This window comes from Ranitomeya variabilis, chromosome 4, assembly GCF_051348905.1.
Source record: "Ranitomeya variabilis isolate aRanVar5 chromosome 4, aRanVar5.hap1, whole genome shotgun sequence".
NCBI classification, from domain to species: domain Eukaryota; kingdom Metazoa; phylum Chordata; class Amphibia; order Anura; family Dendrobatidae; genus Ranitomeya; species Ranitomeya variabilis.
This window is the reverse complement of record NC_135235.1, coordinates 321314142-321327654: the sequence shown is the minus strand read 5'-3', so window position 1 is coordinate 321327654 and position 13513 is coordinate 321314142. Positions and strand designations below refer to the sequence as shown.

The following is a 13513-nucleotide window of genomic DNA, read 5'->3' as shown; positions in this document are numbered from 1 at the left end:
AAAAGAATGTCAACGCCTCTTGCAGGAACTCTCGCCCGTAGAATGGCGAGCACAAAGAGTGGGGGAATGTAAGGGGGAGAAACTAACCAGGATTGCCTCATACGTAACGGGTCTGGAACCGTCGGGTCTGTCACCTAGGATACAGTGGGGAGAGCTTGGGGTGTCCCTGTGCTCAAGAGAAGGGGGCATGGTTAAGGCTCGTACAGAAATTCAAACAGTTCAGGCGGGAACGGCGCACGCGCGAGAGTCCTGTCAGAGAAGATCAGCTGTGAGGCGATGGGGCGCGCTGACAGTAACTGACTGGTGGGTTCCCGCTGAGACACCACAGATAACGCTGTCAACATTGCGGACCTTTAAGAGCCTGCTGACTCAGCCGACGATACTGACAAGAATGCCCAGGCCAGGTGTACTGACCGTGAGAGGCAAGGTCTGTGTACGGGATACAGGCACTCATCGGTATGGCACAGCGGACCGAGCTGGCCATTATAGAGTGTGTCGGGACAGTGTCACAGGGTCCGGCAGTGTAGGGACTCTCACCGCTGAGGGAAGAGACTATACCTCCTTCCTCCCTTCATCCGTTGGCGCAATTGCCCTTGATAATACCACAGACTATCACCACCATCGCCAGGTTCACCAGAGGACATCGCCACCGCCAGGACCACCAGAGGACACCGCCATCATCAGAACCACAGGAGGACATCGTTAATGCCAGGGACGTTTCCCCCATTTTTTCACAGAACTGTGACAGATCCCTTTTTGTCACGTAATCTAAACGTACTCAGTCACGGGCAGGAGCACACCCATGGCTGATGCCCAAAATGTTAAGAGTATTATTTGTATTAGTTGCCTTGCTCCTTGTGTATATATCTCCCTGCGAGGAGTAACTATTGTTCATTAAACCCCTTGTTAACCCTTGATCTGCCTCCTGTCCGTCAGTGCATCCCACAACCTGCTTATACTGGGATCTGGTTTTGCAACATGATTCAGTGGATTACTCCCACTGTATGGAAATGCGAACCAGAGGTAGGATTGGTTGTGAAGCATGGTCAAAGCCAAGAGGTCAGGAGACAGAAACCAAGTCAACAAGATTAACCCCGTCCACAAGTCCCTGTAATAAAATAGGATTGATTGTATGAAGCATCACCCATAACAACGGTGTGGCACCACTTAAAACCCGAAGCAGAAATCGGTACAGGTGTTACAAAATTGCATCCCAAACTACGACATCCATTTTCTAATGTCTCCCATTGGAAGAGCGAAAAATTTGAAACCAAGGAAAAATTTTAGTGAAAGAGAATTCAATTCTGTGAAATGCCGGTGGGTTAAAAATTCTCCCCTAGAATAATTTCTTGAGGGGTTTAGTTTCCAAAATGTTGTCATTTGTGGGGGGTTTCTTCATTTTTGGCACCTCAGGGGCTCCGAAAATGCAACAAGGCATTCGCTGTCTATGCCAGCTAAATTTGTGCTCCAAAAATCAAATAGTGCTCCTTCCCCTTTCAGTCCTTCTTTGTGCCCAAACTGTTGTTTTCAACCATGTATTTCTCATCGTGTTCTAGAGAAAATGTGTAACAAATTGTTTGGTCCATTCTTCCCTATTAACCCTTGTGAAAATGACAAATTTGGGGCTGAAACAACATTTTACTGGAAAATAATATTTTGTGTGTGTTTACGTCCCAATGTTGTATAGTCCCTACTAGGGTTGAGCGAAAGGGATCGGTCATTTTCATAAATCGGCGACTTTTAGGCAAAGTCGGGTTTCATGAAACCCGAACCGATCCTAGTGTGGGATAAGCCATGCGGTACACGATCAGAGCGCCAAAGTCGCGTTTCATATGACGCTGTCACCGCAGTTGTGTGCACGGTGCTGTGCAAACCAACTGCTTTTTTAAAAGCAAAATTCCTGTTGCTCCTTTCTGCACAGTTACCTATCTTGTTTATTTGTCCACATTTTTGTGTTCAGCAGTCCTTTTTATTGCTGCCATACTTGTCCTGAGCTCATTATAGGGAGCTTGTTATTTTTTATTTATTTTTTTTTTTTAAATAATAATTCCAGCCACTTTCTGGCACGTTCATAGTGTTGTGTTATACCACTGGGCCAGAGTTGTGGTTCTGTGTCTCCCCCCCAAAAAAAGGGAGATTAAAATTCGCACACAGTGTGTATTCTGCTGTACTGCTAGTGTGTCGTATATATCAGGCAGCCACTTTCTGCCACATTCATAGTTTACTGTTATACCACTGGGCCAGAGTTGTGGTTCTGTGTCTCCCCCCCCAAAAAAAAGGGAGAATAAAATTCGCACACAGTGTATATTCTGCTGTACTGCTAGTGTGTTGTATATATCAGGCAGCCACTTTCTTCCACGTTCATAGTGTTGTGTTATCCCACAGGGCCAGAGTTAGGGTTCAGTGTCTCCCCCCAAAAAATGGAGATTCAAATTCTCACACAGTGTATATTCAGCTGTACTGCTAGTGCGTCGTATATCAGGCAGACACTTTCTTCCATGTTCATAGTGTTGTGTTATACCACAGGGCCAGAGTTAGGGTTCAGTGTCACCCCCCAAAAAATGGAGATTCAAATTCTCACACAGTGTATATTCAGCTGTACTGCTAGTGCGTCGTATATCAGGCAGCCACTTTCTTCCACGTTCATAGTGTTGTGTTATCCCACAGGGCCAGAGTTAGGGTTCAGTGTCTCCCCCCCAAAAATGGAGATTCAAATTCTCACACTGTATATTCAGCTGTACTGCTAGTGCGTTGTATATATCAGGCAGACACTTTCTGCCACTTTCATAGTGTTGTGTTATCCCACAGGGCCAGAGTTAGGGTTCAGTGTCTCCTCCCCAAAAATGGAGAATCAAATTCTCAAACAGTGTATATTCAGCTGTACTGCTAGTGTGTCGTATAAATCAGGCAGACACTTTCTTCCACGTTCATAGTGTTGTGTTATCCCACAGGGACAGAGTTAGGGTTCAGTGTCTCCCCCCAAAAGCAAGTCATCTTTCAGGCAAGCTACGTGTCAGCAGGGGAAGGTGGGGCAAAAGAATGTGAAATCCATGATTGGTTAATTTAAATGAAGGTTAGCTAATCAACATTTTTGGTAGGCAGACCTGTCCTTTTTTCGGTCAGTATTGAACCAGCAGCACTGAACACTCTTTCTGAAAGCACACTGACAGCAGGGCAATCGAGGTTCTGTAATCCATATTCTGGCAATTCAGGCCAGGTGTCTAGTTTAGATGCCCAGTAATCAAAGGGGAATGACCTGAGAGGGAGAACATTGATAAGGGCGGAAAAGTAGTTTGTAACCATACTGGACAAATGCTGTCTCCTGTCACTTTGAATCAATGCAGCTGTCCCTGTCGTGTCAGCGGTCATTGCAAAATCATTCCACAACCTTGTCGTAAAACCCCTCTGTCCAACGCCACTTCGGATTTCTGCACCTCTAGCACCTCTGCCATGTTGCCCCCTGCAGCTCGTGTGAGAGCCATCACCGGCGCTGTGTGCTGGGAATGCCTGAACCAAACGGTCTACAAGAGTTGCTTGTTTGGTAGCCAATATTTGACCTAGGTTCTCATGTGGCATGATATTTTGCAGTTTTCCTTTATATCTTGTATCCAGGAGGCAGGCCAACTGGTTGTCGTCATCGGTCATCGTTTTAAAAATGCGGGGGGCCCTTTTTAGGATACGCAAGGCATACTCAGCCATGTGGGCCAATGTTCCAGGTGTGAATTAACTGTTTCTGCTGGGTTGAGGCCCACGTTCTTGCAAATCAACATCACAAGTGTCCCTCAATAAACCTGTACCAGACCTTGCAATGCCACCAGTTTCTATTGCCACCTGAGAATCATCCTCCTCCCATACATATTCATCACCATCATCCTCCTCCTCATCCTCTTCGTCCGCCAATTCGTCCTGGACAGTTCCCTGAGCAGACAATGGCTGACTGTCATCAAGGCTTCCCTCCTCCTCGCCTGCTCCTTAATGTGCGTCAAACTTTGCATCAGCAGACGCATAAGTGGGATGTTAATGCTTATGATGGCGTCGACCACTGCACACCAGACAACTCCATGTCTGCCATCCAAGTGCCTGCCCGTGTATCTGCCCACAAATTTATAACTGCACACCTCTGTTCGCACAGCCTCTGAATCATGTGCAGTGTGGAGTTCAACCTTGTTGCAACGTCGATTATTAGGCGGTGCAGGGGAAGATTCAGCGATCGTTGATGGTTCAGCATACGGCTGGAGTGTATGGGCATCCGGCGGATGTGTGAGCAAAGTCTTTGCACCTTCAGGAGCAGGGCTGGTAACTTTGGATAATTTTTGAGGAAGCCCTGCACCACCAGGTTAAAGGTGTGAGTCAGGCAAGGTATGTGTTTCCGTTCTGAAAGGGCTATGGCAGCCATAAAATTCCTTCCGCTATCACTGAATACCTTGCCTGCCTCAAGATGTACACTGCCCAGCCATGACTGAGTTTGTTGCTGCAAGTACTCCACCAGTACTTCCGCGGTGTGTCTGTTGTCGCCCAAACACTTCATTTGAAACACAGCCTGCTGACGCTTACCACTAGCTGTTCCATAATGGGACACCCCGTGTGCAACGCTGGCAGCTGCGGATGGAGTGGTAGGGCGACTGCGCTCTGTGCATGAGCTTTCACTTCTGGAGGAGGAGGAGTGGCGAACGCCGTATGCCAACTTTTTCCTGAGACTGTGGGATAGGCTGAACTGTCGCACTATGGCTGCCCCCTGTGGACCCTGCATCCCACACATTAACCCAGTGCGCCATGATGGACATGTAACGTCCCCAACCATGCCTACTGGTCCATGCATCTGTTGTGAGGTGCACCTTTCCACTGACTGATTGCCTCAAGGCATGGACAATGCGGTCTTTGACATGCTGGTGGAGGGCTGGGATGGCTTTTCTCGCAAAGAAGTGTCGGCTGGGTAGGTCATAGCGTGGTACTGCGTGGGCCATCAGGTCTTTGAAAGCTTTGCTTTCAACCAAACGGTAGGGCATCATCTGTAATGAGATTAGTATAGCAATGTGGGCTTTCAAATCCTGTGTACGCGGATGAGAGGATGAGTACTTTCTTTTCCTAACGAGAGTCTCTTGTTTGTTGAGCTGGACTGGAGAGCTGCATATGGTGGAACTAGTGGTGGTGGTGGTGGTGGACATGGCGGATTGAGAGAGAGTTATGGTATTCTTGTTGATTGCCAACATAAAGTCTTTCCTACCAATAACCTTGTGATTCCCTGACTGCTTTGGCCTTAGGACGATACCTCCACATTTGCTGCTGGTGGTGTCCTAACCGGTGGGCTTACAGTGAGGGAAGCAATGTAGCATTGCTGACTACCTTCACTCCGAGCAGGTTCACCAACGGTACGGGACGTTTCGTAGTTAGTCCAGGCTTGCAAGTGCATGGTGGTTAAATGTCTAAGCATGCACGTTGTATTTAAATTTTGAAGATTCTTCTCTCTGCTAAAAGTCTTGGAGCATTTCTTACAGATAACTTTTGACTGATCATTCTGATCTTGGTTAAAAAATTGCTACACTACACTCTTCCTACTATCGAAAACCTTTTTAGGCATTGTGCGCTGTGCTACTTTCACCGAATGGCCACGCTCTCCTAAAACTGTTTTTGTTTTTCGCAAACATTTTTGGCCTGATACGGGCCTGCCAGATGACAGCTGTTGCAATGTAGATGGCTGATGTGGATCATCCTCCTCCGCTTCTGAGCTAGTGACAGCGGCACCCTCTTCCCCCAATGGCTGCCAATCTGGGTCAACAACTGGGTCATCTATCACCTCCTCCTCAATGTCATGTGCACCTTCCTCAGTGTCACCGTGTAAGGTGCTATAGCGTTCGGGACAGGGCACCATAGTCTCATCAGGGTCACATTCTGGCTCAGTAAACTGCGAGGGCAATGTAGTGATCAGAGTCAATGGAACAGCATCACAATCTAGCTGTGGCTGTGCATCAGTGCACTCCATGTCCTATTCTTCTTGTAATTGGCAGTGTACAATTTCCCTTTTGAACCCAGGCACGGTATGTGTAAAGAGCTCCATGGAGTAACCTGTAGTGTCGCCTGCTGCATCCTTCACTTTTGGTTTGGGAGAAGGACACAAAGAAACGTCTTTTTCCTGACCGGTAGCATCCACTGACGACTGGCTGCTCTTACATTTAGAACTTTGGGAAGAGGAGGCGAAAGAGCTAGAGGGTGAGTCAGCAAGGAAAGACAACACTTTTTCCTGCTTCTCCGGCTTTAAAAGCTGTTTTCCTACTCCCAGGTAAGGGAGCCTTCTGTTGTGAACTCTGTTTTCGGGCTCCCTCTTGTGGTCACAGGTGGTATTGCGTGAGTTTTATTTTTGGGCTCCCCCTGGTGGCTTTGTTTGTTATCTTGCGGGTCTGTGGCTGGATCAGCTGCCTCGTTATTCTCTAGGGAGGTTCCTATTTAGCTCTGCTTCACCTCCACTTGTTGCCGGCTGTCGGTGTATTCAGTGCTATTCTGATTACTCCTGACTATTTTGGTTTTCTGTCTCTTCATGAGAAGCTAAGTTCGGTTTAATTATTTTTTGCTCATCTGTCTGCAATATGATTTCTGTTTATGATGAGTTTAGTCCAGCTTGCTAATATGTGATTTCTTGCTGCTGGTAAGCTCTGGGGTACGGAGTTGCTTCCCCCGCACCGTTAGTTGGTGCGGGGCTCGAGCAATCTCTGCGTGGATATTTTGAATAGGGTTTTTCATTGACCGCACAGTTCTCTTCCTATTTTCTGCTATCTAGTGTTAGTGGGCCTCATTTGCTAAATCTATTTCATCTCTGCGTATGTGCTTTCCCCTTAACTCACCGTTAATATTTGTGGGGGGCTTTTCTATATCTTTGGGGGTCATTTCTCTGAGGCAAGTGAGGACTTACTTTCTCTCTAGGAATAGTCAGTTTCTCAGGCCGTGACGAGACGTCTAGGATTTCCAGGTAACGTTCCACGGCTACTTATAGTTGTTTGCGGATAGGATCAGGTTGCGGTCAATTCAGTTACCACTTCCCCAGAGCTAGTTGTCGGTTCAGTTTCTTAGCTAGTCAGATTTGCGATCCTTGCCACTAGGATCATAACAGCCTTCGAGGCCTTGTGTAGCCAGACGATGACGCAGGCTGAACACCTCCTGCCTTAGGTGCTACTGTGCTTTTGCCACTACCATGAGATGCAGCACCACCAGCTCCATCAGTACCAGCTGACAACCCCCGCCCACGGCCTCTTCCACCAGACTTCCTCATTTTTTGGGGGGAGACACTGAACCACAACTCATATTACACCGTCGTTATATGAGGGGCCCTGTGCCAGTACCGCCGCCCACGAGAGAGTGTTCCCCCCCAGATTGAACTGTGCTCTACCACTTGCAATACTACCTCTCCCAGCTCCACCACTGTGTAGTCTGTGCGGGTAAAACCTGAAATGGCACTGCCAATACGAATTATTTGAAATGATAGATGATAGTTAAAATATACAGGGGCCCTGGACTCCATTTAATACTTTGCGCCTACTACCACTGTCTTTATTATTTGGGCGTAATAACGGTGTCTGCCGCTGCATCTTTTTTTTCCTTCACTGAACAAAGCTGAACTTCAACTGTTGTCCCGTTTCAAATATTAAACTGCATTTGGCCTACTTGTTGGGTTGGGGCCTACTAACGTTGTCTGCCGCTCCTTGGGGTTCTCCTGCTTTATTTTTCTTGCGCTTCAATCTTCAGGCTTTCGTTTAAATATTTTTTATATTAAACTGCATTTGGCCTACTTGTTGGGTTGGGCCTAGCAACATTGTCTGCTGCCGCCTCTTGTTTTCCTCTACTAAACAAAGCTGAGCTTGAAGCTTCAGGCTTTCGGCCTGTAACAACAATATGAAACTACATTTGGCCTAGTTCTTGGTTTGGGCCTAGTAACGTTGTCTGCTGCAGCCTCTTGTTTTCCTCTACTACACAAAGCTGAGCTTCAATCTTCAGGCTTTCGGCCTATATTTAGAATATGAAACTGCATTTGGCCTACTTGTTTGGTTGGGCCTACTAACGGTGTCTGCCGCTGATTGTTGTTCTCCTCCACTGAACAAACCAATGCCGCCTGTTTACTCCTGTTACCAATTTTTAACAGCTTTTAGCCTACTTTTTTTTATTTTGGGCCTATATCTGTGTTTCCTCCTCATTCCTGCCCATTGCCCAGCCACTGCTAGATGAGTCTGCTGGTACATTGACACAGACCACTACATTCCCCTTGCACTCTACACAGCCTGAATCTGACCCTGCTGAAACTCAGGTTCCCCTTCCCGCATACTATACCACCTTACATGGGGACAAAGAGGAAGGTGCAGATGAAAGTGCAGGTTCCTTCAACAGGTGGGGGGGCATACTCATTGGCAACGTCACTGGCACAGGGCCCCTCATAGTACGCAAAAGTGTCTCTGCCGGTGGGAGGCGCCCCCGCCGTCAATCACAACGCCGTACTTTGAGGAGCCCTGTGCCAGTGGCAATGTGAACGAGTGTGCCCCCCCTGCTTGCTCAGGATCACAGCACTTGCAAAGTTGAAATACTTACCTCTCCCTGCTCCACCGCCGTGACGTATTCCACATTTCCTGGGCCCAAGAAAAAATTGAGCCAGCCCTCCCCCCCCCCACAACTTTAACCAAATGACCCCCAATTTTCAATACCTAACTATTATTATAAGGTTAATTAAGATTGACATGCTTAAGTAACAATAATTGATGTTTTTGACATTAAAATGGGCTCTGTAGGTGTTTTCCTGTCCTCCACTCACTGCCGACTTTTATTCCCCATTGACTTGCATTAGGTTTCATGTTTCAGTCGGCCCCCGACTTTTCGCAATGATCGGCCGATTTCACCCAACCCGACTTTTGACAAAGTCGGGTTTCGCGAAACCCGACTCGATCCTGAAAAAGTAAAAGTCGCTCAACCCTAGTCCCTGCAAGTACAAAATGTTCAACACATCCCTTAGATGAATTATTTGAGAAATCTAGTTTCCATAATGGCATAACTTCTGTGAGGTTTCTGCTGTTGTGATGCCTCAGGGGCTCTGCAAGGGTGACAAGGAGTCTGCAAGCCAAATCTGCACTCCAGAAATTGAATATCTTTTGTGTGCCCAAACAGTGGGTTTTTTTTTTACCACATATGGGATATTGTTATGTTCAGAAGAAGTTATCTAACAAATTGCGGGTCCGTTTTTAATTTTACCCTTTATGAAAATGACAGGTTTGAATCAATACGTTAGTTGAAGGAAAAAAAATATTTTTCTTATTCCACATTACAGTAATTCCTTCGAATCACTTAACGGGTTAACAATTTTTGAGAAAACAGTTTTGAATATTTTGAGGGGTGCAGTTTCAAAAATGATATAACTTTTGGGGTTCTCTAATATAAAAACCCTCTCAAAGTCATTTCAAAACCGAATAGGTCTGTAAAATTGGAGTTGTACATTTCCTTGAAAAATTGCTGCTAAATTTTAAACCCTTCTAATAAGTAAGAGGACATTTAAAAAAAGAAAAAGGACATAAATTAGATATTAGATGATAAATGTTGTTTATTAACTAGTTTGTGTGGTATGAGAATCTGGTTAAGGGTAAACATTCAAAGTTTGAAAATTGCAAATTTTTCAAAATTTTGGTCAAAATTCAGATATTTTCATAAAACCCCCCACGAAGAAATATCGGTCTAAATTAAAGTACTCTGGGTAACGAAAAAGCTGTCATGCTCCAGCAGGTAGACTTGTGATTGGACCAAGATCTGCATGACCCCTTAGATTTCTCTTTTGTTCATTCACTTTGGATTTTTGTTAAAAATGAACTATTCTTTTTTTTTTATTAAAGCATTCTTACATTCAAACTATTTTTTACACACCTTCCTAAAACTTTTTCACAGTACTATAGTACTAGCCAGTTTGTGTTGATTGTTGATTTTACTTGTACTGTGTGTGGATTTGTATATTTGTTCCTCCTAATATTATGGCCCCATACACTTCTAGTTATTACTGCTGTATACATCCCAGAATTACTGCTTTTACTCCGTAAAATTGCTACTTTGTTTTGTTGTGCTTATTGCTAGTTATTATATTGTTGTGATATGAAACATTTGTAATTTTGCAGTTTTTAGTTATTGTAGATTTTCAATAATTGAACCTAATTATTGTTTATATAATAATAAATGAGATGGCACTAGTCAGTTCATTCTGATTGTTCCCGTACGGATTTTTGTCTCATTTTAAGGCTTTTCATTAGACTTTTTTTTTACTAACTTCAGAAAAGTTTAAATGCCCCGAGACCAGCACATTGTTATCTTATGCAAATTCTCCCTGACAGCTGTGATGTGACTGGCTGCCTGTGGCATATGCAAATGATCTCCTTTATCTGTTTGGTTTACATGAGTACTAAGGGTTAAAAGCCCTGAAAAGGGAGGAGGGGGGTCAGTGTAATTTGTATAAAATATTCCTCTTCTCCAACTGACTTGTGGATCACCTGGAGGAGAGACGTAGCGCAGACTGCAGGAGCGGCCATAGATCTCATCTGGAGAGGCCGACATAGAGTGGTACAGGCGAAATTCAGGTGAGGAGAGCCGCACGTGTGCTGGAGAGAGATCTGCTCTTATGTGTTCCCTTTAAGGGAGGTTACCTATGTAGCTCTCACATAAATGACTTGTATAGTAGGGAATATATCAGATCTTGTATGGGAGAAGTTGCTGCCATGTGTCACACGATTTTGAATGTTACCGTTCACATCTGCCCCGATTGTCATTGATTTATCTTCCCGGGCAATGGATCCTGCAGATAGGTGACCAGACTTGGCCAGATGTAGAGGACTTGTGAGGTTCTGCCACTCCCCGCCTGATGAATATGATAATGCCTTGTGTACACCCGAATTTGAAAGTCCAATGAATTTTATTGTAATCCAATGATTTGTTTAGAGAGATACCATAAACATTTATTAAAATTGACTTCTTTTCCTGGACTCTTCTCAGGTATTAACATGAGCCGTGAACCAGATTCCACAGAGGAGCAGCAGAACGCCGGTGGTCATCATCTACAGAATGGTAAGAGCGCAGCTCCGGGGAGGAAATAGGGACCTGACAAGCACAGTTTTGTCAGCACATTATGTGGAGTTTAGTAGTGTTTTACTGTATGTCACATTTATATAGTGAGGAAGGGAGGGCATGGTCTCCCAACATATCACAAGGTGACAAAAGACTATCACAATGTACAATAAAAATCATTTCACCGGTTCTATATCATTGTACGATACATCCGATATTGTATATACATAGGGGTCGCAAGAAATAATGAAGTGGTCCTAGAGAAAATGGTATATAACAATACATGATGCCAAAGGTAGATAGATAGATGATAGATACATGATACATAGATAGATAATAGATAGATAGATATATAGATGATAGATAGATGATATAGAGATAATAGATAGATATTAGATAGATAGATGATAGATAATAGATAGATAGATAATATATAGATAGATGATAGATAGATAGATAGATAGATAGATAGATAGATGATATAGAGATAATAGATAGATATTAGATAGATAGATGATAGATAATAGATAGATAGATAGATAGATAGATAGATAGATAGATAGATAGATAGATAGATAGAAAATTAGATTATCCAATAAAGTAATATTTTTGTATGTCTTACTTAACAAGTTGATTATATTGTGGACATATTGGTATAAATTGTTTACATTTTCCTGCTTTCTTACAAAGAATATATTACAGCTATTCCCTTCTTGTATATTCCTTACTGGTGGCTTATGTTTAAAATTAAGTATGTAACTTTTATTACGGCACTTACAGTGCCACTCCGATGTATTTTTTTTATTTCAGCACTGGAGTGGTATCACTGAGGTCTGTTCCCTATGTGTAGTAAAATACTTATGTTCTCCTGGTGCTGGCGCCGCTCCGGCCTACCTTCTTGTGGTTACAGCTCTTGACTGGCCCGAAATGAGAGCCTACAGCACAAGCTGTCATTGTGAGTCTATGAAAGCCTTGTTTGGACTTTGTTCTGGGTCTCTCATAGACTTACATTGAAAAGCTTACATAGACTTACATTGGAACGATCCGGCTGGTCTCAGCTCGGGTCACATGGACCGGAGCGGGGCTGGGAACAGTAGAAGACGGCGAGCTGTAAGTATTTTACTAGACGCAGGGAACAGACATTAGCGATAACACTTCAGTACCAGAAATAACAAAAATACACCAAAGTAGTGCTGTAAGGTTATTGGAAATGTCCGTTCCCTTAGTACACGGCTGCCACATAACATTTACGGTTACATGATGTTACATTTTATAAGGACATTTCAAAATGAATTGTTTCATTCATAATCTATCAATAAGAATCAAAACTAGTAATCATAAAATGATGAGAAGTACGAGAAAAGTTTGGTAAATTGTGGAGTACATGGTATGAGTGGCGTCTGTAGGCAGGTCTTCTGTAGGCAGGTCTTCTGCCGCTCCATACACCCGTAATCACTGGAATGGAAAGGCGTTGTCACACAGCTACAGTATATTCCATCAGTGTCAGTAGTCACATCAGTAATGACAGTGTGGTGAGATGGCTGCCGATGCGGAGAGCTCTGAATGCTACATACTGCTGGATCCTTCCCTTTACAAGTATACGCCGAGCAACAGCAGATATAAGAAGACACTGAAAAATAATTAAAATATCGAAAATCAATAAGGTGTCAGGTTCTGAGATTAAGCGGAAGATTAAATAGAGTGATACTATTACACTTCCATACATACAGTTTAGTCTAATCAGTGTTTGAAAAGTAAAACAAAGTCATTCTTATTCTTCAGAGCAGAATGTGCGTTGTATTTTCAGGCAATATTTGTTTTTTTTGGAAACCACATGTTCCTCCTGTGTAACTTGGCCGCAGGACGTTATAGTCACCTGCTTCTCACTGATTGTGTTCCCTGAATAAAATGTCTTTTTATTAAAGAAGCACACCTCCTCCCATCAATGTTTTCATCTTAATATATTGCAGTCATCTTGTGTTTTTCATTAGGTTTATGACATCATATAATTAACCCCTTTGCCCTCCATGGCTGTTTGCACCTTAATGACCAAGCCAAATTTTACAATTCCGACCACTGTCACTTTATGTGGTAATACTTCTGGAACGCTTCAATGGATCCCACTGATTCTGAGATGATTTTTTTCATAGAGGAGAAAAACGGAAGTATCATTATACGCTGCTGAAATCGAATAATTGGTGAAATTAAAAGATTTATTTAAACAGGTTTAAAAGTCTACGCTTTTCGAGGTCACGCAGGACCTCTTCATCAGGACAAACGTTCGTGACTGTACAGTACTGCTTAGCTATACGGAGAGACTCGGGAGGGACACAGCGCTATTTGCCTCCTGGAGCGCAGATTTTCCTAGAATAGTTTGTGGACTCTATATACAGAGCCCTAAGTGCTAGAAAAGCAGAATCCCCCCTCAAGTGACCCCATTTTG

General features: G+C 43.9%; 1 protein-coding gene across 4 annotated transcripts in view; it reads left to right on the top strand.

Annotated features, from left to right (window-relative positions):
• POU2F3 (POU class 2 homeobox 3) overlaps positions 1 to 13513 on the top strand; it is a 408573-nt gene that overhangs the window by 205836 nt on the left and 189224 nt on the right. For 3 of the 4 annotated variants that reach the window (XM_077250489.1, XM_077250486.1, XM_077250487.1), the window contains exon 2: positions 10999 to 11070. In XM_077250489.1, coding sequence (XP_077106604.1) covers positions 11007 to 11070 — 64 coding nt within the window. In that variant the 5' untranslated portion in view covers positions 10999 to 11006. Of the gene's footprint in view, positions 1 to 10474; positions 10587 to 10998; positions 11071 to 13513 lie in introns of those variants that run through there. The other variant, XM_077250488.1, reaches the window with a different exon arrangement.